The sequence below is a fragment of the Aegilops tauschii genome, chromosome 2, assembly GCF_002575655.3.
Source record: "Aegilops tauschii subsp. strangulata cultivar AL8/78 chromosome 2, Aet v6.0, whole genome shotgun sequence".
Classification (NCBI taxonomy): domain Eukaryota; kingdom Viridiplantae; phylum Streptophyta; class Magnoliopsida; order Poales; family Poaceae; genus Aegilops; species Aegilops tauschii.
In genome coordinates, this window is record NC_053036.3 from 385923544 (window position 1) to 385943954 (window position 20411).

Sequence of the window (20411 nt, forward strand, 5' to 3'; positions counted from 1 at the left end):
CTTTTTCCTTTCGTGCTATTTTTTGCAGTCGATTATTCATAGCTGAGCAGCAGGAAACTAGCTTGATGTGCAACCACACACACACGCGGTCTCCATGGCAAACTAGCCGCAAATGTGTACTGTATGAATAGTTGATTATAATAATAAAAATCTTGAAAATGATCATTGGAGGTATAAAACACCTCAAACATAATAAAAATTACATCAAGATCTATGAACTATCGAACGATCATTTCCGCCACCAGAGCGAGCTGCCGACACGCCGCTATCGCCGCTCTTATATCGGAGCTGGCCCGACCTCATCGATGACATCACTTATAGTTATGGAAATGTGAAAGAAAAAAAGTATAGGCTTACCAAACAAAGCGTGATTTGCTGACAAAAGACCAGCAATGACTTGGTATACATGTTCTACAGGTCAAAAATGACGCCTTACTCAATTAATGATAGTACAAACTTCCTATAGAGAATGGTGTTTGGTAAACCCTCTTGGGCAAAAGATATTTGGGCTCTAAAAAAGTGTTTGAGGCTAGCTGGGAGCCTGGGGACTCAATTTTTTGGGCTGAACTATTTTCTGCTTTGGTTCCTTCGCGACTAAGGACGCCTCTGAAAACCGCTTTTGAGAGTACAAGTGTCTTGGAAAACGCTACACTCCGGGAACAGTATCTAGCCTTGTACCATATTGCTATCGGTAAGAATAATATCCTTGCACACGTCCTAAGCTCCTCCTTGCCTGAAAAATGCCAATGGAGCTCGTTTTCAAAACTCAAATTTTCACAACGCGATTTTTTTTGAAATTTGTTGTGAACACACATACTCCCTAATTCCAAAATATAGTACACCTGGGCTTCCCAAGGTCCAACTTTGACCATAAATTTAACCAACGAGACCGACTGCGTCGGGAGAAAAAAATTATATAATTGAAAACTTTTTTTGAATACGAATTTACAGGTATAACTTTTGCTCCCGCCGCAGTCGGTGTTGTTGGTTAAATTTATGGTCAAAATTGAAGCACGGAAATAGGGAAAGCACTATATTTTGTAACGGAGGAAGTACACAAGTATAGTACGTATGTGCAAAAATTCGCAACATTACACTTTCATACATGGCATACAAAAAAAGGGCAAATACGGATTTTCAAAATGGGCCCTTTATTGTTGTTGTTAGGCTGAAATTTTGTTATTTTCTTACGGCCTACAAATCATGATATTTTTAAATGAAACTTTCACACGTTTGCGGAACACATATATGTTTCCATGTGTTGAGTATATTGATTATTAGGAAAAATAAGATAGACTAGGATTTATTCCGGCTTGTCTTTACTTTAAGTTGGTCTTTGTACTCCTATATATATGCTCACGAGGCTTAAGCAATACAACGAACTATTCCACCAAACCTCTCTCTCCCTTCTAACATGGTATCTATCGCAAGTCGATCCTAAACCCTAGCCGCCGCCGCTTCCGCACCCGCGCGCCGCCCCCGGGGCGGTCGGCCTCCATGACCGCCGCCGGGGCCACGCCGCCCATACCTAGGGTTCGTCCGCCGGTCGTGTTGACCGGCTGCCCTAGAGAGTCTTTTTTCCGAGCCTTGCTCCGGGGTTTTCTCTCTTCCGCGCGGTCATCTTGATCGCGCGGTTTCTTTTTGGTTTCCGATCTATTCTTGATCGGTTTGCGTTGCCCACCGCCGCCGTCGACCTCAAGCGCCTCTACTCCGACCCCGGCGCGACCAGCCGGCCTCTCCTTCGACCAGGCGGCCACGCGCGCCGAGGCGGCCTGTCAGGGCCAGCCGCCGTCCGTGCGTCGGTCCGCCCGTCGCCCTGCGCCGGCCGTCACCGCCCCGCTCCGCCCGGGACACCTGCATCGCCCCGACCCGGCGGCCTCGCGCCATGCGACGGCCAATCATAGCCGTCGCTCGCGCGCCGGCCCGCCCGTCGATCCACATCACCCGCCTCCGCCGCGTCTGCACGGCGGCCCGGCGGTCTACCTCGCGGCCTCATCCTCGGCTACGTCGGGACGGCTGCGGCAGGCTCGTCGGCTACCTCAACTCGGGCGCCGCTGCTCCGTTGGTCGCTCGGGCCTCGCTGCCCGGGCGCCGACGTTGCGTTGGCAGCCCGGGTGCCGGTGCTGACAAGCTCGTCCGCACGACGTCTCACGCCGTTCATCGTCGCCGGCTTCATCTCGGACTCCGCCGTCACCACGCCTCCACCGAGCGGCGTCCCTGACCTCGCGCGCGATCGGCTTGATCACCCGCTCGCCGCCACGATCCACCTCATCTACGCCGCGCGACCGACCTGGCCCGTCGGTTACGCGCGCCTCCGCAGGTCCCGTGAAGATCGTCCCTGAGTTCAGCGCGCCTCTCCACCGATCGAGCATCGGGCTGCCGCTGCGTCGCCCCGTCGGGCCGCAGCGCCGCCGCCCCGTGGTTCTCCTCGCGGCTGCATCGACTCATGCGTCGTCGCTGCGTCGCCCCTTCGGGCCGTAGTGCCGCGATACGCGGTCCCCGCCGCCGCCCCGAGGCCGTCCCCGCGGCTAGACCGACTCGCGAACCGCCGTTGCATCGCCCCTTCGGGCCACAGCGTCGCGGCCCGCGGTCCCCGCCGCCACCCCGAGGTCTTCCCGCCGTCACCCCGACCCGCCTGCCGCCGCTGCGTCGCCCCTTCGGGCCATAGCGCCGTGGCCCGCGGTCCACTCCGCTGTCACCGCGCGTCGACCTCCCGTGGTATGCGCCACGCCGTCTCCCTTGGCGTGGGAACGCCACCGTCCGCGCCGGTCTTCGTCATGCTGTCAGGGTTCTTCGCGTACTTCGAGCACCGCCGCCGCACTCCTAACCTAGCCGCCGCCGCCGCCGTCAGGCCGCCGTCGCCGCTCTTCTTTGGTCGCCGCCGCCGCTACCTTCGTAGCCGCCGCCGCCCGTCCACCCCCTTCGTCTTCGTCCAAGCACCAGCCCGTCGCCAGCGTCGCCGTCATCTACCCCGACCACTTCGTCTACTCCGACCACCGTTGGTAACATCGGCCCCGTGCCGATGGACGTCGCAATCGTCGTCGAGTTCTTCTCTGCTGGCCCCTCCGACTTCTCCGACATGGCGTACAGCTCGTGCAGGTCCCTCGTCTACGCATGCCCGGTGCTGGCAACACCGATGCGTGCCTTCATCCACGACGTGTCCCAGGGCCTGGCAAGCCTGGTCGGCATTTCGTCAACTTCGTCTTCGTCCTTCTACGCATGCCCGGTGCTGGCAACACCGGTGCGTGCCTTCGTCCATGATGTGTCCCCGGGCTTGGCAAACCCACCGCGACGCGTCGTCAACAACATTTTCTTCCCGGCGCACCCCTACTTCGACACCATTGTGCCCATGCTAACTCGGCGCCCTCTTGCGTCCGCGGCTCCGCGGCGACTTCCTCGACTCCGGCCACCCCGACTCGACATCGACCACGGCATTCTTCGCACGGCTACCTCGACCACGGCTCCACGACCCACGCTCTTGGCTACATCGACAACCGGCACAAAGGGCTACCGCCTGCTTGAGCAACCTCGTTGGTTTCCACTCCAGCCATGACTCCGCGATGCGTCGACCGTTACGACTGTGGGGGGGGGGGTCCGTAGGCTTGCCTTCGGATTCTTCTCCAGTCTCACCGTCTGCGTCGCTACCGTTGTGACTGCGAGGGGATGTTGAGTATATTGATTATTAGGAAAGATGAGATAGACTAGGGTTTGTTCCGGCTTGTCTTGTACTTCAAGTTGGTCTTTGTACTCCTATATATTTGCCCACGAGGCTTAAGCAATACAACGAACTATTCCACCAAACCTCTCTCTCCCTTCTAGACTTGATCTTGAAGCACCTTTTCAACTCTGAATCTGTCAAGAGGCGTGAGTCGACTTCACCCAATCCTCTCTGGACTCCGCCGCCGACAGGTAAGGTTTTGATTCATTCGGATGCTGCTGTTTTCTTTGACCTGAACAAGTCTGGAGCTGGTGTGGTAGTGTTGAACCATGATGGGTGCTGTACTGCTGCTGTTTCTGAACCTCTTCGTGGTGCACTTGATCCTGAACTTGCGGAGGCTTTGGCCTTACGTAGAGCTGTGCAATTAGCTAGTGATGAAGGCTATTCTGATGTTATCTTTGCTTCGGATTGCCTTTCGCTGGTGCACAGGATGAATTCTAGATCTTGCGATCGCTCCAGCATTGGTACTGTTGTTGAAGACATCAAGTTTGCTTCTCAAAGCTTTGTTTCTGTGGTGTTCAAGCATGTTCATCGGCAAGCTAATGTAGCGGCTCATTTATTAGCTAAATCTTGTAAGAATTTGTCTAGCTTTGCGATTTTTCATTCTGTTTCGGATTATATCCGGGAGACTCTTTGTAACTTTGTTAAGTGATCAATAAAGCCGATGTTTCTCTCAAAAAAAAAAACACCATGGATTTTTTCGTTTTTTTACTTTTAAATATGCTTTTCGTTTTTTTAATACACCAAAACTTTTAAATATGATGCTCCACGTAGCCGTGTAGCATACGCTGTAAGTAGACGTCGATCGTACCGGCAGGCCTACCGCCCACTACGTACGACTACACATGCAACTGTCGGTCTCCCCATCGCGACGCACGCGCCGCGTCACTGCTCCGAGCCACCCACTTGGCCCATCCGTGCCGCGCGCTCGCCGTCGCCGTCGCCGTCGCCGCTGTCCGATTCCGCTAGCTATAGCGAAGGCCATCCACCACCCACACGGCCGGTCAGCCGCGCGCGGTAGTACGCACCGACGGATATCGCGCGGGATATGCCCTCCTTGGTTCCTTACTTCCCCGGCGCGCTTGCTTGAGTGCTCTGCTTGCCGACACTCCAGCCCACATCGACGCCGCGATCGAGCGACCGACACTGCAGGGCGTTTTAACAGGCCAACCAACTCGAGATGGACACGGCCCGGCACGTCCACTTCGCTCCTTTGTGTGAGCGAGAGCCTGAGCCTGCACTGCCGGGGCATCCAGCTTACCTGCTTGTTTCTTTGAGCTTTATGCCCTCGCAAGTTGCTTTCTGTCCTGATTGTGTGATATGTCCAAAGTTCAAACCGTTTTAGGCCTTTTTTGGTTGTAGCGGAACTAATCCACCTAAGGATTGGGTTGATCCCTTCTTGTCACCAAAACCCTTCATACCAATCCCTTCTTTTTAAGATCTCGTTTGGTTCTCCTGGACCTAGGAGCAGCAATGGAGATGAGCAGCCACATCGACTCAAGGGGAAGAGAGGAGGCAAACTCGAGACGTGCCTCGCGGGATTGGTTCCACGGACCAGAGGTGATTTTTTTGCGCCCCGTGGATTAAAGGAGATCGACACGGTTTGCGCCGGGAAGCTCCCCGCCGTGGCCCAAACCAAACACGTCAATTGGTTCCCCGTCAGAATGAACCACATGGATCGTGTTGCGATCCCGGACAATCCATGTGGATTGTATCCTAACCAAACAAGGCCTTAGGAACTTGTGTTGTAATAATTCGTTGCTGATGGCTGTGGCCGAGAGCTGGAAACGATTATCTCGTTGGTTTCTGTGTTGACTTAATAAAGTTGGGGCAGGGGAAATCCCTTTCATTTAAAAAAAAAACTCCTTCAGGTTCAAACAATTTTTCAAATGTGCGGCTGAATTTGAGAACTGGAATCAAGGTAATTCGACGAGATATTATCACAATCTCAATCCTAAATCCATGACCACTGTGGGAATGAACTGCTGGGAATTGTAGTAGAAAACAAAATAAAAATCGCGCTATGATCACGATCCCAAGAGCACTATGAAGATGCATTACAGGTTTAGATTGGATCGTTACCAATTTCAAGTTGAGCGGAAGAAAAGTTGGTGTAGATCATTGACGAAGTCCCTCGAACTGTTCACGAACGATCCCTTGAACCGACGACCGAAAGTACGGCCTCTCTACGGCTTGCAGGCATACATGCTTCACGATCCGGTAGCGCTTCGTCGTTCAGAGCTAATCGTCGCCGAAGAATTAGAGGAAGAAGAAGAGAACCACACATCGCTTCTCTATTATGAGGATTAGAGAGATCTAGATCTAGCTCTAACTAGATCAACTCTAAATTAGAATTAGAGGAGGCTCCAAACACTTGCACTACAAGAAACCTGTTAATTCATGATGGATTTCTGGTGGCATTTCTGTGCTGGTGTCCTACTACTGTACTATAGAACTAGTGAATGAGTGTTGGTGGTGTCAGTTTTTAGTTAAAAAAAATTATCACCTACTCAATTTATCATGTATATGCGCTTTTTTATGTGAAGTAATTGTGCCATTTTATATTCATGCCAGCTATTGTCTATATGGTATTTAACGAAATTGTACCAAAAAAATATGGTATATATCGAAACCTTGTCGAGGAAACATCAAGGCTTCATTACTGCCTTGATGTCTCATTCAGTTATTACCTGACTTCTTAATGTAGTTGTATGATTAATCCTTCTGTTTTCCCTTCTTTGGGTTTGCAAGCAACAGTTCCGCAACAGTTTCATTGATGGCGAGTGTTTTTCGCTTATTACAGCAGAGATGATGGATTTTGTACTATTGTATTTCCAGAAATGCGCGCACACATAATTGCAATCTGAAGGAGCGATGGAAGTGAAGATTGAGCGCTTTTCTTTAAGATTAATAATAGATGGTATATTATTTTTGCTTCTGATTTAGGAGTGTTCGATCTGTTACATAGTGCATTTGTTCCGTCTCGAATTTTTAGTGTTATTACTAGCAGATTCTCTATTTCTCGGTATTATTCACACCACTTCATTGGTGAAAGCCTGCTGGAAAGAATAATTAATCAATGGTGTGCCAAGTTAAACTAAAATATTATGTACTGAAGGAAAAAAAAATGAGATCTAGGTATATTCCCTTGAATTATTTACTTAATACATTTTCTTGTGTGGGCTACAGAAAGCAACCGAGATCCATTTAGAACATCATGTTAATATTTTTTGCATATCATTAACTAATGGTTATGTTGTTAAAATGATATTAATTTAGTTGGTTCATTATCATGTACCCTTTTTTATAACACTTTCCCTTATATTCATTTTATTGTAAAGACAATAATCAGGAAGTGGCATGTATAAACTTTCAACATTTGCTCTGGCTCAATTCATTATCCCATCTCATTCTGAAGTGTGGGCAAAGATAATTATCTACCTTGTATGCCATGAAGGCTATGCTTTATTGTAATTGGAGAATGCATGCTTTTTTCTCTTCCAACATATATTACTGTTCTTCACAATTCCAGGAATGGTTATATCTAGATTGCTTGGAAAATCAACTAATGTTATTACTCTCTGTTCATTTGGGAGTTAGTTGTTATAACTTATCATAATTTTGTATGTGTTAAATTGTTTGCAGGTTTGCTGGTTAGTCCGTGTCACTGGAGATTGAAGTTTTTTAGCAGGAATTACTTGGGCCCGAATAGCTGCCTGGAAGTGGTGTTGTGGTGTTGGAGATTATAATCAGCTAGTAGTGCATTTTAGTCATGTCTACTCGAATTTATTTTTAAAAAAATGCTTATACTGCGTTCTAGATATGCTTGTGATGTCTCGATATTAAGTTTTGTTTTTGGAAATCAGACTAGATTGTTGGAAATCTGTAATTGTCTTGTGAACAAGTGCTATTATTTGAATGAATTTAATTTGTTTGCCTTTGTAAATTGTGCTGCATCGAGAAAATAGGCTGGACTAAAACGGGTCTAATCTGTTGGACTAAAAAATAGGTAAGCTATAATGGGCAACACAAAGGTAGACATCTAATCGGTTGGAATCGAACACAATTATTGGGCAAAACCCCTAATTGGGCTGGTCGCTACATGGGCCATATTGCCTCCACGTCAGATCCACGTAGATGTCTTGTTAGGTTCACGTTGCTTCCACGTCATGTAAATCGGTGATGGTTTGTTCCGTCACATCCTAGCTTGGGCTGGGCGGGCTTGGGGCAGATGCATGACGGCCAAGAATCGTCATGAAAGGTACGATGTCAAATTATGACACGATATACATGACGGATTTCAAGTCTGTCATGAATGGGTATGCATGACAATTTTTGACTGATCTGTGACGGACTAGGACTGTCATGTACACACAAGTTTCTTGTAGTGTTGTATCTCTCAAGGGGAAAAATTCTCTAGTATATATAGGTGTAGGGGAGAGAAGGGGTGCCACACAAGAAGGGAAGGACTCCCTCCTTGGTGCGCTAGTCTAGGGGAGGAGGATTCCTCCCCCCTCTCCAATTCGGCCCCTCTAGCTTTTTTTCTAGAATCATTCACCCCCTCTAGCTTGTCAGACAACCTATGGGCACCCCCAATTGTTATTGCCCTTAGGGCCCAATAACTCCCCACTACCAGGCCTTATTGTATTATCTTTAGCCCATTGATATTGAATAGATTATAAAATCCTTCTAATCAATATTAGAACAATTTATCATTTATTTAACATCTCCGGAAACATTTTCCACCTATATATCAATTCCCGGTATTACCCGGTAAACCCCGAAAAACTCTTCCAGTAACCCCGAAACGCTTTCGGTTTCTCTGAAAACTATTTCTAACTTTCCTGAAACTATTTTATGAATATTTTCTAATAACTCTTACTCCACTAACACTCAACAGATCGTTATTCCCTTAAGCGTGTGACCCTGTAGGTTTGGTAAAACATAGACATGAATGAAACTCCCTTTCGTGCAATGATCAATAGCGGAACCATGGACATCCATATTGATCCCTATGAATACTGGAATGATATTCCAGTGAGCCTTTGGTTAGAATATGCTATTCGCTTTGCTTCGTGATACTATACAAAACCCGAGGTGAGATATATCAGTATCCTTTTGAGTCATTTCATGCTCATTATACCGGTCTCTTCATTACCGGTTTTGTTCTTCTTTCTCGTTGACATGTTCTGGCATCCCTGTAACCCAGTCACCTGTATCTGGCCAGAGGATGATGGATGCCGTCACACCTAGAGGTCCCTAAGAATATTTCTCCATCATCGGAGGAGAAAATCCCACTCTTGAGCTATCTAGTCCTTTGTCACACTTTTCGATGAACATAAAAGTTATCGTTATGATCACCGTGTTATAGATGACGTTTGAGCAACCCCAATGTCCATTGTCTGGTATGAAGTGACTACAATACTCTCATGATCTAAGGAACTAAAGCATACATTAACTCTCTGCATTATATCAATAGACTTGTGACGAGTACATATCAAAGTATAACAAACAAGTTGGGTTAATTGAATATGATCGTTCTTCAAACATCATACTCTCAATATTGTTTTGGGATTATTGTTACACTTAACAAAAACCCAAGATCCGGAAAATATGATCAACATACAACACTTGAGCTAGTCCTAGATGCAAAACTAGGAAACAAGTTTTATCGTTTATCATTCCACACGAGCTTATGAGTTTTCTTCCGAATCACATATTCCAGAATTATATCGTTTATAACATAGAATATAAACTTTTAATTATAAACATGCAAATAAAATAATACAATATTCTAGGGCATATTTCCAACATGAAACCCATCCATTATTGTGGCCCAATCAAAGAACACCAAGAGACAATAAAAAACAAATTAATAACTAAAATGGAAAAATCGGCAAGAATCTCTCTGTAAAATCGAACTGCTATAGGAAATTTGTAGTCATTATTGGTATTCACCGCACTGCGAATACATAATATCTCCGATCAAATGGATCTGATAAAATGCCCGACTTGCTTTGATGAAGCATTCCACGACGCAAAATTTTACATACTTTGCTTTTTCTTCATAGTTCCGTGATAAAAGGATTTTAAACAATAAAAAAATCAAACTTTTGCTAAACCTCCATCATCATGATCGATCTTATCTTTTAGGTTCCTTCAAAGGGATTGAACAACTGTTGTTGTGGACAAGGGAAAAGGGCCTGTTTTGGATTCATTGCGATCTATCTTCTTCTCACGGTTCCCTTTCAATGTGTTGCTCAATTTAACAACTAAAATCACTGTAATTTATATGGTTTTGTTCGTAATACCAATCCTAAACCCGGGTCCATTGGGCTGAGCAATTCTAGGATTAAACCTCCATCCATCATTGATTATGGTCCAAGCAAGCAAAATGCAGACGACAACAAAATTTGTTTACTCGTGTAGAGCTTTAGACAACGTGGTTGTTCATCTTGGTCCTCCGGCTCTAGCTCCGACTAGTGATTCTTGACCAGCCTCGGCCATGTAAGGGAGCATGTGAGACTTGTATTTCCCATCTCCGCCTGGTTGTACTTGGGATGTTCTACATGCCCTCTCTAGTGTTTCCTTCTCTGGTGCAGTGATCAACTATGCAGACGCGGCCACGAGCATCTTCTGATCTACATCGGTGACTTCTTGCCTGCTGCTTCTACAAGCTCGAGTAAAATGCAGCATTAGCCCAGGAACTCAAAGTGATTGTACACTTTAGGCCAAATACTCAGAAGTTGATCAATTTACCCTGTAATTTTGTTCAAGAGATCACATTTAGGCCAAAAAACAACCCGGGACGTAAAAGGTGCACACGTGACTGTCACATCCTCACAACCTAGCTTGTTGTCATCATGCCGTTGACGTTTCTCAGGAAATAAACCAAGTTGTCGTCGCCACCATCATGACGTCGTCCTATGGCTTCTCGTCCGCGGGCGAGGCCAACAAGATGCTCGCCCCACGGTGGCAATGGTGAGGATGACCAGTGGCAGAGCACGAGTGCTCTCGCGGGGGCCATCGACATGGGGCTCATGGCACCACCGCACCACGTCTAGGTCCACTCGGTGGTGGGCATGAAGGCCGACGTGATGGAAATATGCCCTAGAGGCAATAATAAAATGGTTATGATTATATTTCCTTAATCATGATAAAGGTTTATTATTCATACTAGAATTGTATTGATCAGAAACTTAAATACATGTGTGAATACATAAACAAATACCGTGTCCCTAGTGAGCATCTACTAGACTAACTCGTTGATCAAAGATGTTTAAGGTTTCCTAACCATAGACATGTGTTGTCATTTGATAACGGGATTACATGATTAGGAGAATGATGTGATGGACAAGACACATCCGTTAGCTTAGCATATGATCGTTCTGTTTACTGCTTTCTTGAATGTCAAATACATGTTCTTTCGACCATGAGATCATGCAACTCCCGGATACCGGAGGAATACCTTATGTGCTGTCAAACGTCACAACGTAACTGGGTGATCATAAATATGCTCTACAGGTATCTCCGAAGGTGTTTGTTGAGTTGGCATGGATCGAGATTGGGATTTGTCACTCCGGGTATCGGAGAGGTATCTCTGGGCCCTCTCAGTAATACACATCATAATAAGCTTGCAAGCAAAATGACTAAGGAGTTACTTACGAGATGATGTATTACAAAACGAGTAAAGAGACTTGCCGGTAATGAGATTGAACTAGGTATGAAGATACCGAAGATCGAATCTCGGGCAAGTAACATACCGACAGACAAAGAGAATTGCGTATGTTGCCATAACGGTTCGACCGATAAAGATCTTCATAGAATATGTAGGAACCAATATGAGCATCTAGGTTCCGTTATTGGTTATTGACCGGAGAGGTGTCTCGGTCATGTCTACATAGTTCTCGAACCCGTAGGGTCCGCACGCTTAACGTTCGTTGACGGTATAGTGTTATATGAGTTATATGATTTGGTGACCACATGTTGTTCGGAGTCCTGGATGAGATCACAGACATGATGAGGAGCTCCAAAATGGTTCGGAGGTAAAGATTGATATATAAGACGATGATATTCGGACATCGGAAGAGTTTTAGAGTGCACCGGGTAGTCATCGGATCACCGGAAGGGGTTCCGGGAGGCCCCGGGAGGTCTATGGGCTTAATGGGCCAAGAGGAGGAACACACCAGCCCACAAGGGGCTGGTGCGCCCCCACCTCTAGGCCGCCGACCCTAGAAAGGAAAAGGGTAGCCCTCCTGCCTTTCCCCTCCACATGAGGGAAAGGAAAGGGGAGGGCGCCTCCCCTCCTGCCTTCTCCCTGGCACCAAAACAAGGAAAGGGGGGGGGGTGGGGCAAGGGCAGGAGCCCAAGGTGGATTCGGCCACACTTGGGACGCCCCTTGGCTGCCTCCCCTCTCCCCCACCTATATATATGTGGGAGGGGGCGCCACACATAACCACGGCAATCTCTTAGCCGTGTGCGGCGCCCCTCTCCACAGTTTCGTCTCTCGGTCATATTTTTGTAGTGTAGGCGAAGCCCTACAGAGATAGCATCACCATCACCGTCACCACGCCGTCATGCTGCCGGAACTCATCCAATACTTCACCCGTCTTGCTGGATCAAGAAGGCAAGGACATCACCGAGTTGAACGTGTGCTGAACGCGGAGGTGCCGTACGTTCGGTACTTGATCGGTTGGATCTTGAAGAAGTTCGACTACATCAACCGCGTTACTAAACGCTTTCGCTTACGGTCTACGAGGGTACGTAGACACACTCTCCCCCTCGTTGCTATGCATCTCCATGGATAGATCTTGCGTGTGCGTAGATTTTTTTTTGTTTTCCATGCAACGTTCCCCAACACGGCGATCCCGCTGCCTCGCTCTATCACTGGCCTCCCAAATCGTTACTTGGCCTAAATGTGATCACTTATATGAGATTGGTTCTTCGATCTCGGTTGGGACCAACCTCCGTGGCCAACCTCTTGCCTTCTACTAGAGATCAGGGGATCTCTGTTATGCCAATCTTTGACTCCTCTGCCTCCCATTCTCCGCATTGGTTCTTCGACCTCGGTTGGGACCGGAGTGTCGATCTTGTTCTGGTTGGATCGGTGGGTGCGGACTCACCCCCTGGGCATGCGTTTCTCGGAGTTGTTCGCCATTTGTTTTGAACCTCGTATCTCGGTCGAGGTTGCCCTTCTTGACCTGGGGAACATCGCCTTTCGACGCGCCTTTGGACCCATGGAACAGGCGGCTTGGGAAGAACTGCTAAAGTGACTGGCCGTCCATACCCTAACCATGGAGCCCGACCAAGTCTCCTGGCACCTTGAGCGCTCTTGCCACTTCTCGACGAGATCGCTTCACCAGTCCATCGCCCCCTCCCCAGGGCTGGAACCCTTGACCCCGCGACTTCTGTTAAAGATTGTGCTATTTCTTTGGTAATGGATCCGAGGTAGAGTTCCTTCAGGGGTGGAGATTCTCAAGAGAAACGGCCCGGGAGATGGTATTTGCCCACTTTGTGAGACGGAAGAGGACTCGAATCACATCTTGTTCTACTGCGTTACCACTCAATTCCTCTGGATTGTTTCATGGAAGTTGTGGGTGGCAGGTGGTGCCACTCAAATTTCCCCGACCTCTATGGGGAATTGTGTGCCTCACCGGTGGAGTCTCGCCACACTAGGTGGGTGGGCGTTGAGGTTCTTACTTGGACTTTGTGGACAATCCGTAACAAGCTAGTTGTTGAGCGGTCTCCTCTTCACCGCCCTACTAACTCCATATACAAAATGTGTGGTTTCTTGCAACTATGGAGGCCACTAAGCCGAAGAGCGGACCACAACGCCATCTACACTTTCATGGCAGGACTTCGAGCGTTGGCTCTGTGACTGGCGCCCCCCCCCCCCCCCCGATGCAGGCTAGCCCTTTCGGCTCTTTGTGTTTGCGTGGCATGTGCCATCTTTCTTTCTTTTATTCCTAGGGCTTGTTGAGCTGGTGCCTTCAGCAGAATCTTTATTTCTGTACTTCCTGTTTGTACTTCGGTCCGGGGTGTGTGTGCGTGTGCGCGCGCGCACGCGTGTGTTGCTACCTTGTCAGACTTGATGTATGCTTGTGATTGTTTGTTTTATATATAAAGCGGGGCGAAAGCCTATTTCGGTATATGAAATTATGTACTAAATTGATCAATTAACGAGTATTTGGCCTAAAGTGTGCTATGAAAGCCTATTTCGGTAATGACACATTTCACTCTACAAATGCCGAGTTTCAACAAGTTTACTCCGTTGAGATGAAGGTTAGAGGCGACTTGCTTACGGATACACCCTTGATGGATGCTAGAGGAAGAAGGGTTTGGCACCCCTAAAAATTGTATCTTTCAAATTTTGTATGGTTGTTTCTATAAGGGTTTGTTTACTTAAATATGACCAAAAAGCAGTATGAAAAACTTCCAATTTGTTTGATTTCAGCAGCACGTAGGCTGCAAAGGAACCATGATCTGCTTGCCAAACTGACCGTCGTGCCCGTGTCCTCTAGACACGGATGTGCTCCCTCTATAAATACTCCACGTTGCGGTGCTCTTAGTACAAAGCAGTGAGCTCTAAACTAGTGAGCCGTGAGCCCGTGACAAGTTTGTTTCTCTCCCGTAGTCCCACACTCGAACGAGATGGCTGACGAGTACGGCCGCGGCGGCTACGGCAGGTCCGCTGCCGGCGACGACTACGACAACAAGACCAGCAACGAGGGCTACGACCGCCGAGAAGGTGGCTACAACAAGTCCGGCGCCGACGACTACGAGCACGAGCGCAGCAGCGGCCGCGGTGGCTACAACAAGTCCACCGGCGACGACGAGTACAGCGGCGCCGGGTACAAGAAGTCCGGAGGCGACAACTACGACACCGGTTACAACAAGCAGTCCAGCAACGAGGAGTACGGCCGCAACAAGCCCGGCAGCGACGACTACGACCGCAGCGCCGGCGGGTACAAGAAGTCCGGCGACGATGAGTACAGCGGTGGCGGGTACAAGAAGGCGGGTGGCGACGACGAGTACAGCGGTGGCGGGTACAAGAAGTCGGGGGGCGACGACGAGTACAGCGGCGGCGGGTACAAGAAGTCCGGCGGCGACGACACAGAGTACGGGTCGTCCAGGGACGAGACCGAGAAGTACAGGAAGGAGGAGAAGGAGCACAAGCACAAGGAGCACCTCGGCGAGATAGGCACCCTCGCCTCCGGCGCCTTCGCCATGGTACGTACATCCCGAACGATATTTCGTCGCGCAAAAATTTTAGGCGCTCGAACGCACGTTTCCACTGATGATGATTCATGGTGCGAATTAAGGGGCCATGTATATATGGATGTGTGTAGTACGAGAAGCACCAGGTGAAGAAGGACCCGGAGAACGCGCACCGACACAAGATCGAGGAGGAGGTGGCCGCGGTGGCGGCCGTGGGCAGCGGCGGTTACGCGTTCCACGAGCACCACGAGAAGAAGGAGTACAAGGAGTCGGCAGAGGACGGCGAGGACGAGGAGTCCGGCCGCGGCGAGGGGAAGAAGAAGCACCACTTCTTCGGCTAAGCTAGCCAGCTGCTGCTGATCGATCCGCGATTCAGCCAGCTGCTAGCACACCTATACGCATACGCGCGAGCGTGCGTCCAATAAGAGCCAGGAATTTGTGCGTATATACGGCTCGTTATGTATACGTACTACGTACGTTTGGCCGGTGTGCCTGTTTTTTTTTAACATCCGGTGTGCCTGTGTTGCTGCTGCGCCCTGCGTGCATGTTTTTTTCTTTTTGAAAATGGAGGTGTACCCTCGGCCCTCTGCATCATAATGATGCATGCAACCATCTTATTAAAGCATATCAAAGTAGCACAAAGTGTGGAATATGTATTTAACTTGCTGCGTGTCTACGCATGTATTGTTGTATGTATTGTTTCTGCATGAATATGGTATCAAGAATTCAATCAGTTCTTTCGTTTCCGGGCGTGACGAAATCCTGGCCGCTCCATCGGTGCGCTCCCATCACTCGTCAGTCATGATAGCATGCATATGATGAACTTAATTTAGAGGATTGGACTTTCTCAAGGTTTTTGCATATGCATGTGGTTCGATTTATATGTTTGCATTCTATAGGAAATTTTCAGAAATTCCTTGCACTGCATTTTCCTTAAAAAATTGTTACCCATTCACATCTCTTGGAAAGTAGATTCACATTTTTGTCTAGCTTATTGAAAGTTAAAGACTTATTTTACCAACATTGTAAGAAAATTCTTGGAGACGGTAAAAATATCAGGTTCTGGGAAGATTAGTTGGTAGGTGACAAACCTTTGAAAGTGGCTTATCCTATACTCTATCCCCTCCGTCGTCCGTCCCATAATATAAAAGCGTTTTTCACACCGCACTAATATGAAAAACGATCTTATATTATAAGACGGAGGGAGTATATGTTAAGTTTTTTTATCACAACATCTATGTGGCTGATTCCATTGAGAAAGGTAGGGATAATTTTACTCTCACAAGAACTATATATTCAATGTATTGGCTCTAGTGGGTACAACATATCATGTTGCAAGTGTCTACGATGAGGAGTGATGCTTATGTAGGGTTAGGTGTCTTCACTCGAGAAGGTTTTGCATGTGGCATAGATGGAGCTCTATCAAGTTATTTGTGTTTTCGGTTGTAATGATACTTTATTTGAACTAGCCTTGAGCTAGATTTGTATTAGACTATGTTATTCTCGATCATTTTGATGTAATACAAGGATACATTTTTATTTGGTATTACATCAGTATCATGTGTGCTGGCGATTCGATTCAGGGGCTAGCATGGTAAGCACATAGACCTAAACCTTGTTAAGTTGGTCATTATACTTGCTCTATACCTAACTGCCAGGAAGTTTCACTTTCTTTCTCCTCATGCCACGATTGGATTTTGAAACTGCGCGACGCACGTACATGCACCACCGTGCACAAATAATCACCGGCGAACCATGGTGAGTGGACGACGAAAATACCTTCCCATTAATGGCCTCCACCACTCCCCCTAATTTCCAAGGCGTTCGTTTGGATGGCATGCGGCTTCATCCCTAACTATAAAAGCTCGACGGCGGGCGTCCCCATCACTAAAGCCCTAAACGCCACCCTTGAGGGAGTCCTGAATTAAGGGGTCCTCGGGCGTCCGGGCTATGTGACGTGGGCCGGACTGATGGGCCATGAAGATACTCCCTCCGTCCCAAAATAAGTGTCTCAACTTTGTACTAACTCTAGTACAAAGTTGTACTAAGCTTAAGACACTTATTTTGGGACAGAGGGAGTACAAGACATAAGACTTCCTCCCGTGTCTGGATGGGACTCTTCTTTGCATGGAAGGCAAGCTTGGCGTTCGGATATGAAGATTCCTTCCTCTGTAAACCGACTCTGTACAACCCTAGGCCCCTCCGGTGTCTATATAAACCGGAGGGTGTAGTCCGTAGAGGCAATTACAATCATACAGGCTAGACATCTAGGGTTTAGCCATTACGATCTCGTGGTAGATCGACTCTTGTAATCCTCATATTCATCAAGATCAATCAAGCAGGAAGTAGGGTATTACCTCCATCAAGAGGGCCCGAACCTGGGTGAACATCGGGTCCCCCGTCTCCTGTTACCATCGACCTTAGACGCACAGTTCGGGACCCCCTACCCGAGATCCACCGGTTTTGACACCGACATTGGTGCTTTCATTGAGAGAGATCCGCTGTGTTGTCGCCAGAAGGTTCGATGGCTCCATCCATCATCTACAACAATACTGCCCTGAGGGAGGTCTTTCTTCCCGGCCAGATCTTTGTGTTCGGCGGCTTCGCACTGCGGGCCAACTCGCTTGGCCGTCTAGAGCAGATCGACAGCTACGCCCCAGATCACCAGATTAGTTTTGGAAGCCTGGATTATGTCGCGGATATCCGAGGAGACTCGATCTTCCAAGGGTTCGCAACCCCAACCCCCGCTCTGGCCTTAGATCCGGAGCACATCACCAGGTCCGAAGACGGGATTCTCGAGCCCGCCGGACTCTCTGCGGCCATTAAGCTAGCATGGGAGAGCCAGGAAGTAGTATCAACGGCAATCATCATGAAGCCAGACTCTTCTCCGAACACTGGCCCCGAACCCTCGGAGTCCGCATTATTTGAGCTCGGCCAATGGATTTTCTTCCCGCCGTACTCCACAGACTCTCTTTTCCCTGGCCGAACCTCGCCTTTAAGCGAGGCTCTGGACCTAATGCGATCACTCGTCATTACAAAGGAGCAACATCCGAATTACGCCCAGCCCAGACTAGGGGCTGAGGGCGGGGAATTTTACGTCCCACCCACCACCCAATTCATAGCCATTGTCGAGGACCTTACCGACATGCTTGACCGTAACTCCGAAGACATCTATGGTATGGACGTTGATGCTGGAGACGAACAAAGCCAAAACCCGCCGCATACCACACGCTGGGCAGCCACCCCCACATTCTATGTATGCATGGTAGATACGCCAAGAGAGGGTGGCGGTGTGGGCAGTAAGGATCCAATCAAGGACAACAACGCTGATAAACCACCAAAGAAGCGGCATCAGCGACGCCGCTCAAAATCACGCCGTGGCAAGGAAAGCAATACCAGCAATGGAGACAATGACACTCCGGAGAACGCCGAAGACCCAGATGCCCCCGTCAAACCAACACACGAACATGAGGATAGGGAGGAGGGGCAGGGTAACCCTGACGAGCCAGTCGGAAGCGAGGACTCGGAGGACAGCAATTGCATACCACCCTCCGAAGACGACATAAGCCTCGGTGACGAAGATTTCATCGTGCCAGAGGAGCCCCTCGAGCAAGAATGCTTTAGGCAACAGCTCATCGCAACTGCGAGGAGCCTGAAAAGGAAGCAGCAACGGCTTCAAGCCAAACGGGATACGCTCAACGACAGATGGACTAATGTCCTGGCGGTCGAGGAATACGACCTTGCACGACCAACCAAAAGCTACCCGAAGCATAAGCTGCTACCTCAATTCAACGACGAGGCATGGGAGCCCGTACCATCAGCGCGTAACGCGGCTGACCGACCACCACGCGGCCGGGACAAAACGGAAACTCAAGCCGAACACCAGCCCATACTACCTCGCCGTAAAGATAGAGACACAACAGCTCGGGGATATACATATGACCTGCGGCATGACCTGGAAAATAGAGCAGGTTAGACCAGATCGATCTACGGATCGCGGGGGCGTGCCCTGGCGCACGATGACGGCTATCTAGCCGGACGTAACAAGCATAACCACGTCCGGGCCGAAAACCGCAAACGGACTCCATCCGAACTACGTCGCGACTTGGCCCGATATAGAGGTGCCGCACACCCCCTCTGCTTCACTGATGAAGTAATGGAGCATGGATTCCTAGAAGGGTTCAAACCCATGAATATTGAATCATATGATGGAACAACTGACCCCGTAGTATGGATTGAGGATTTTCTTCTCCATATCCACATGGCCCGCGGTGATGATCTCCACGCCATTAAATACCTCCCACTAAAATTAAAGGGACCAGCCCGGCACTGGCTAAACAGCCTCCCAGAGAACTCCATTGGCAGTTGGGAAGACTTGGAAGACGCCTTTCACGACAATTTCCAAGGTACATATGTCCGGCCTCCGGACGCTGATGACCTCAGTCACATCATCCAGCAGCCCGGAGAATCAGCCAGGAAACTCTGGACTAGGTTCCTAATTAAAAAGAACCAAATTGTCGACTGTCCGGATGCCGAAGCACTCGCGGCCTTTAAACACAGCGTCCGCGACAAGTGGCTCGCCCGCCACCTCGGCCAAGAAAAGCCAAAGTCCATGGCAGCTCTCACCGCACTAATGACCCACTTTTGCGCGGGAGAAGATAGCTGGCTCGCTCGTAGAAGCAATAGAGCAAGCGATCCTCGCACCTCCGAAGTCAGGGACGGCAATGGCAAGCCACGACGCAATAAAGAAAGCGTCGCAACAATAATGCAGGAACCCAAGACACAATGGTCAACGCCGAATTTAGTGGCTCCAAAATCGGTCAACAGAAGAAGCCATTTAAGGCAAACAAAGGTGGTCCATCCAGTCTAGACAAGATATTGGATCGGCCTTGTCAGATCTATGGCAGGCCCGACAAACCCACCAACCATACCAACAGAAATTGTTGGGTTTTCAAACAAGCCGGCAAGCTCAATGCCGAACACAAAGGGAAGGGGCCGCCCAGTGACAGTGAAGAAGAGGAAGCTCACCTACCGAGCAACGGGGGACAAAAGCAATTTCCCCCCGAAGTAAAAACAGTAAACATGATATACGTGACGCATACCACTGAAAGGGAGCGCGCCATTGATGCGTCTCCAACGTATCTATAATTTTTTATCGTTCCATGCTATTATATTATCTGTTTTGGATGTTTAATGGGCTTTATTATGCACTTTTATATTATTTTTGGGACTAACCTACTAACCGGAGGCCCAGTGCAAATTGCTATTCTTTATTGCCTATTTCAGTGTTTCGCAGAAAAGGAATATCAAACGGAGTCCAAACGGAATGAAACCTTCGCGAGGATCGTCTTTGGAACAAACGCAATCCAGAAGACTTAGAGTAGACGTAAAGGAAGCCACGAGGTGGCCACGAGGTAGGAGGGCACGCCCAGGGGGGTAGGCACGCCCCCCCTCGTGGGCCCCTCGTAGCTCCACC

General features: G+C 48.7%; 1 protein-coding gene across 1 annotated transcript; it reads left to right on the forward strand.

Annotated features, from left to right (window-relative positions):
• Positions 1-14241: 14241 nt before the first annotated feature.
• On the forward strand, positions 14242-15665 carry LOC109747981 (uncharacterized). The gene is made up of 2 exons (XM_020307029.4): positions 14242-14947; positions 15067-15665. The coding sequence occupies exons 1-2, from the start codon at positions 14369-14371 to the stop codon at positions 15274-15276; spliced, it is 789 nt and encodes a 262-aa protein (XP_020162618.1). The 5' UTR covers positions 14242-14368; the 3' UTR covers positions 15277-15665.
• The last annotated feature ends 4746 nt before the right edge of the window (positions 15666-20411 follow it).

Bases quoted from the DNA above. Each gene is read 5' to 3' on its own strand.
- LOC109747981 (XM_020307029.4), top strand. From the start codon at position 14,369: ATGGCTGACGAGTACGGCCGCGGCGGCTACGGCAGGTCCGCTGCCGGC. The intron at 14,948-15,066 runs GTACGTACATCC...GGATGTGTGTAG, and splicing joins CCTCCGGCGCCTTCGCCATG to TACGAGAAGCACCAGGTGAA.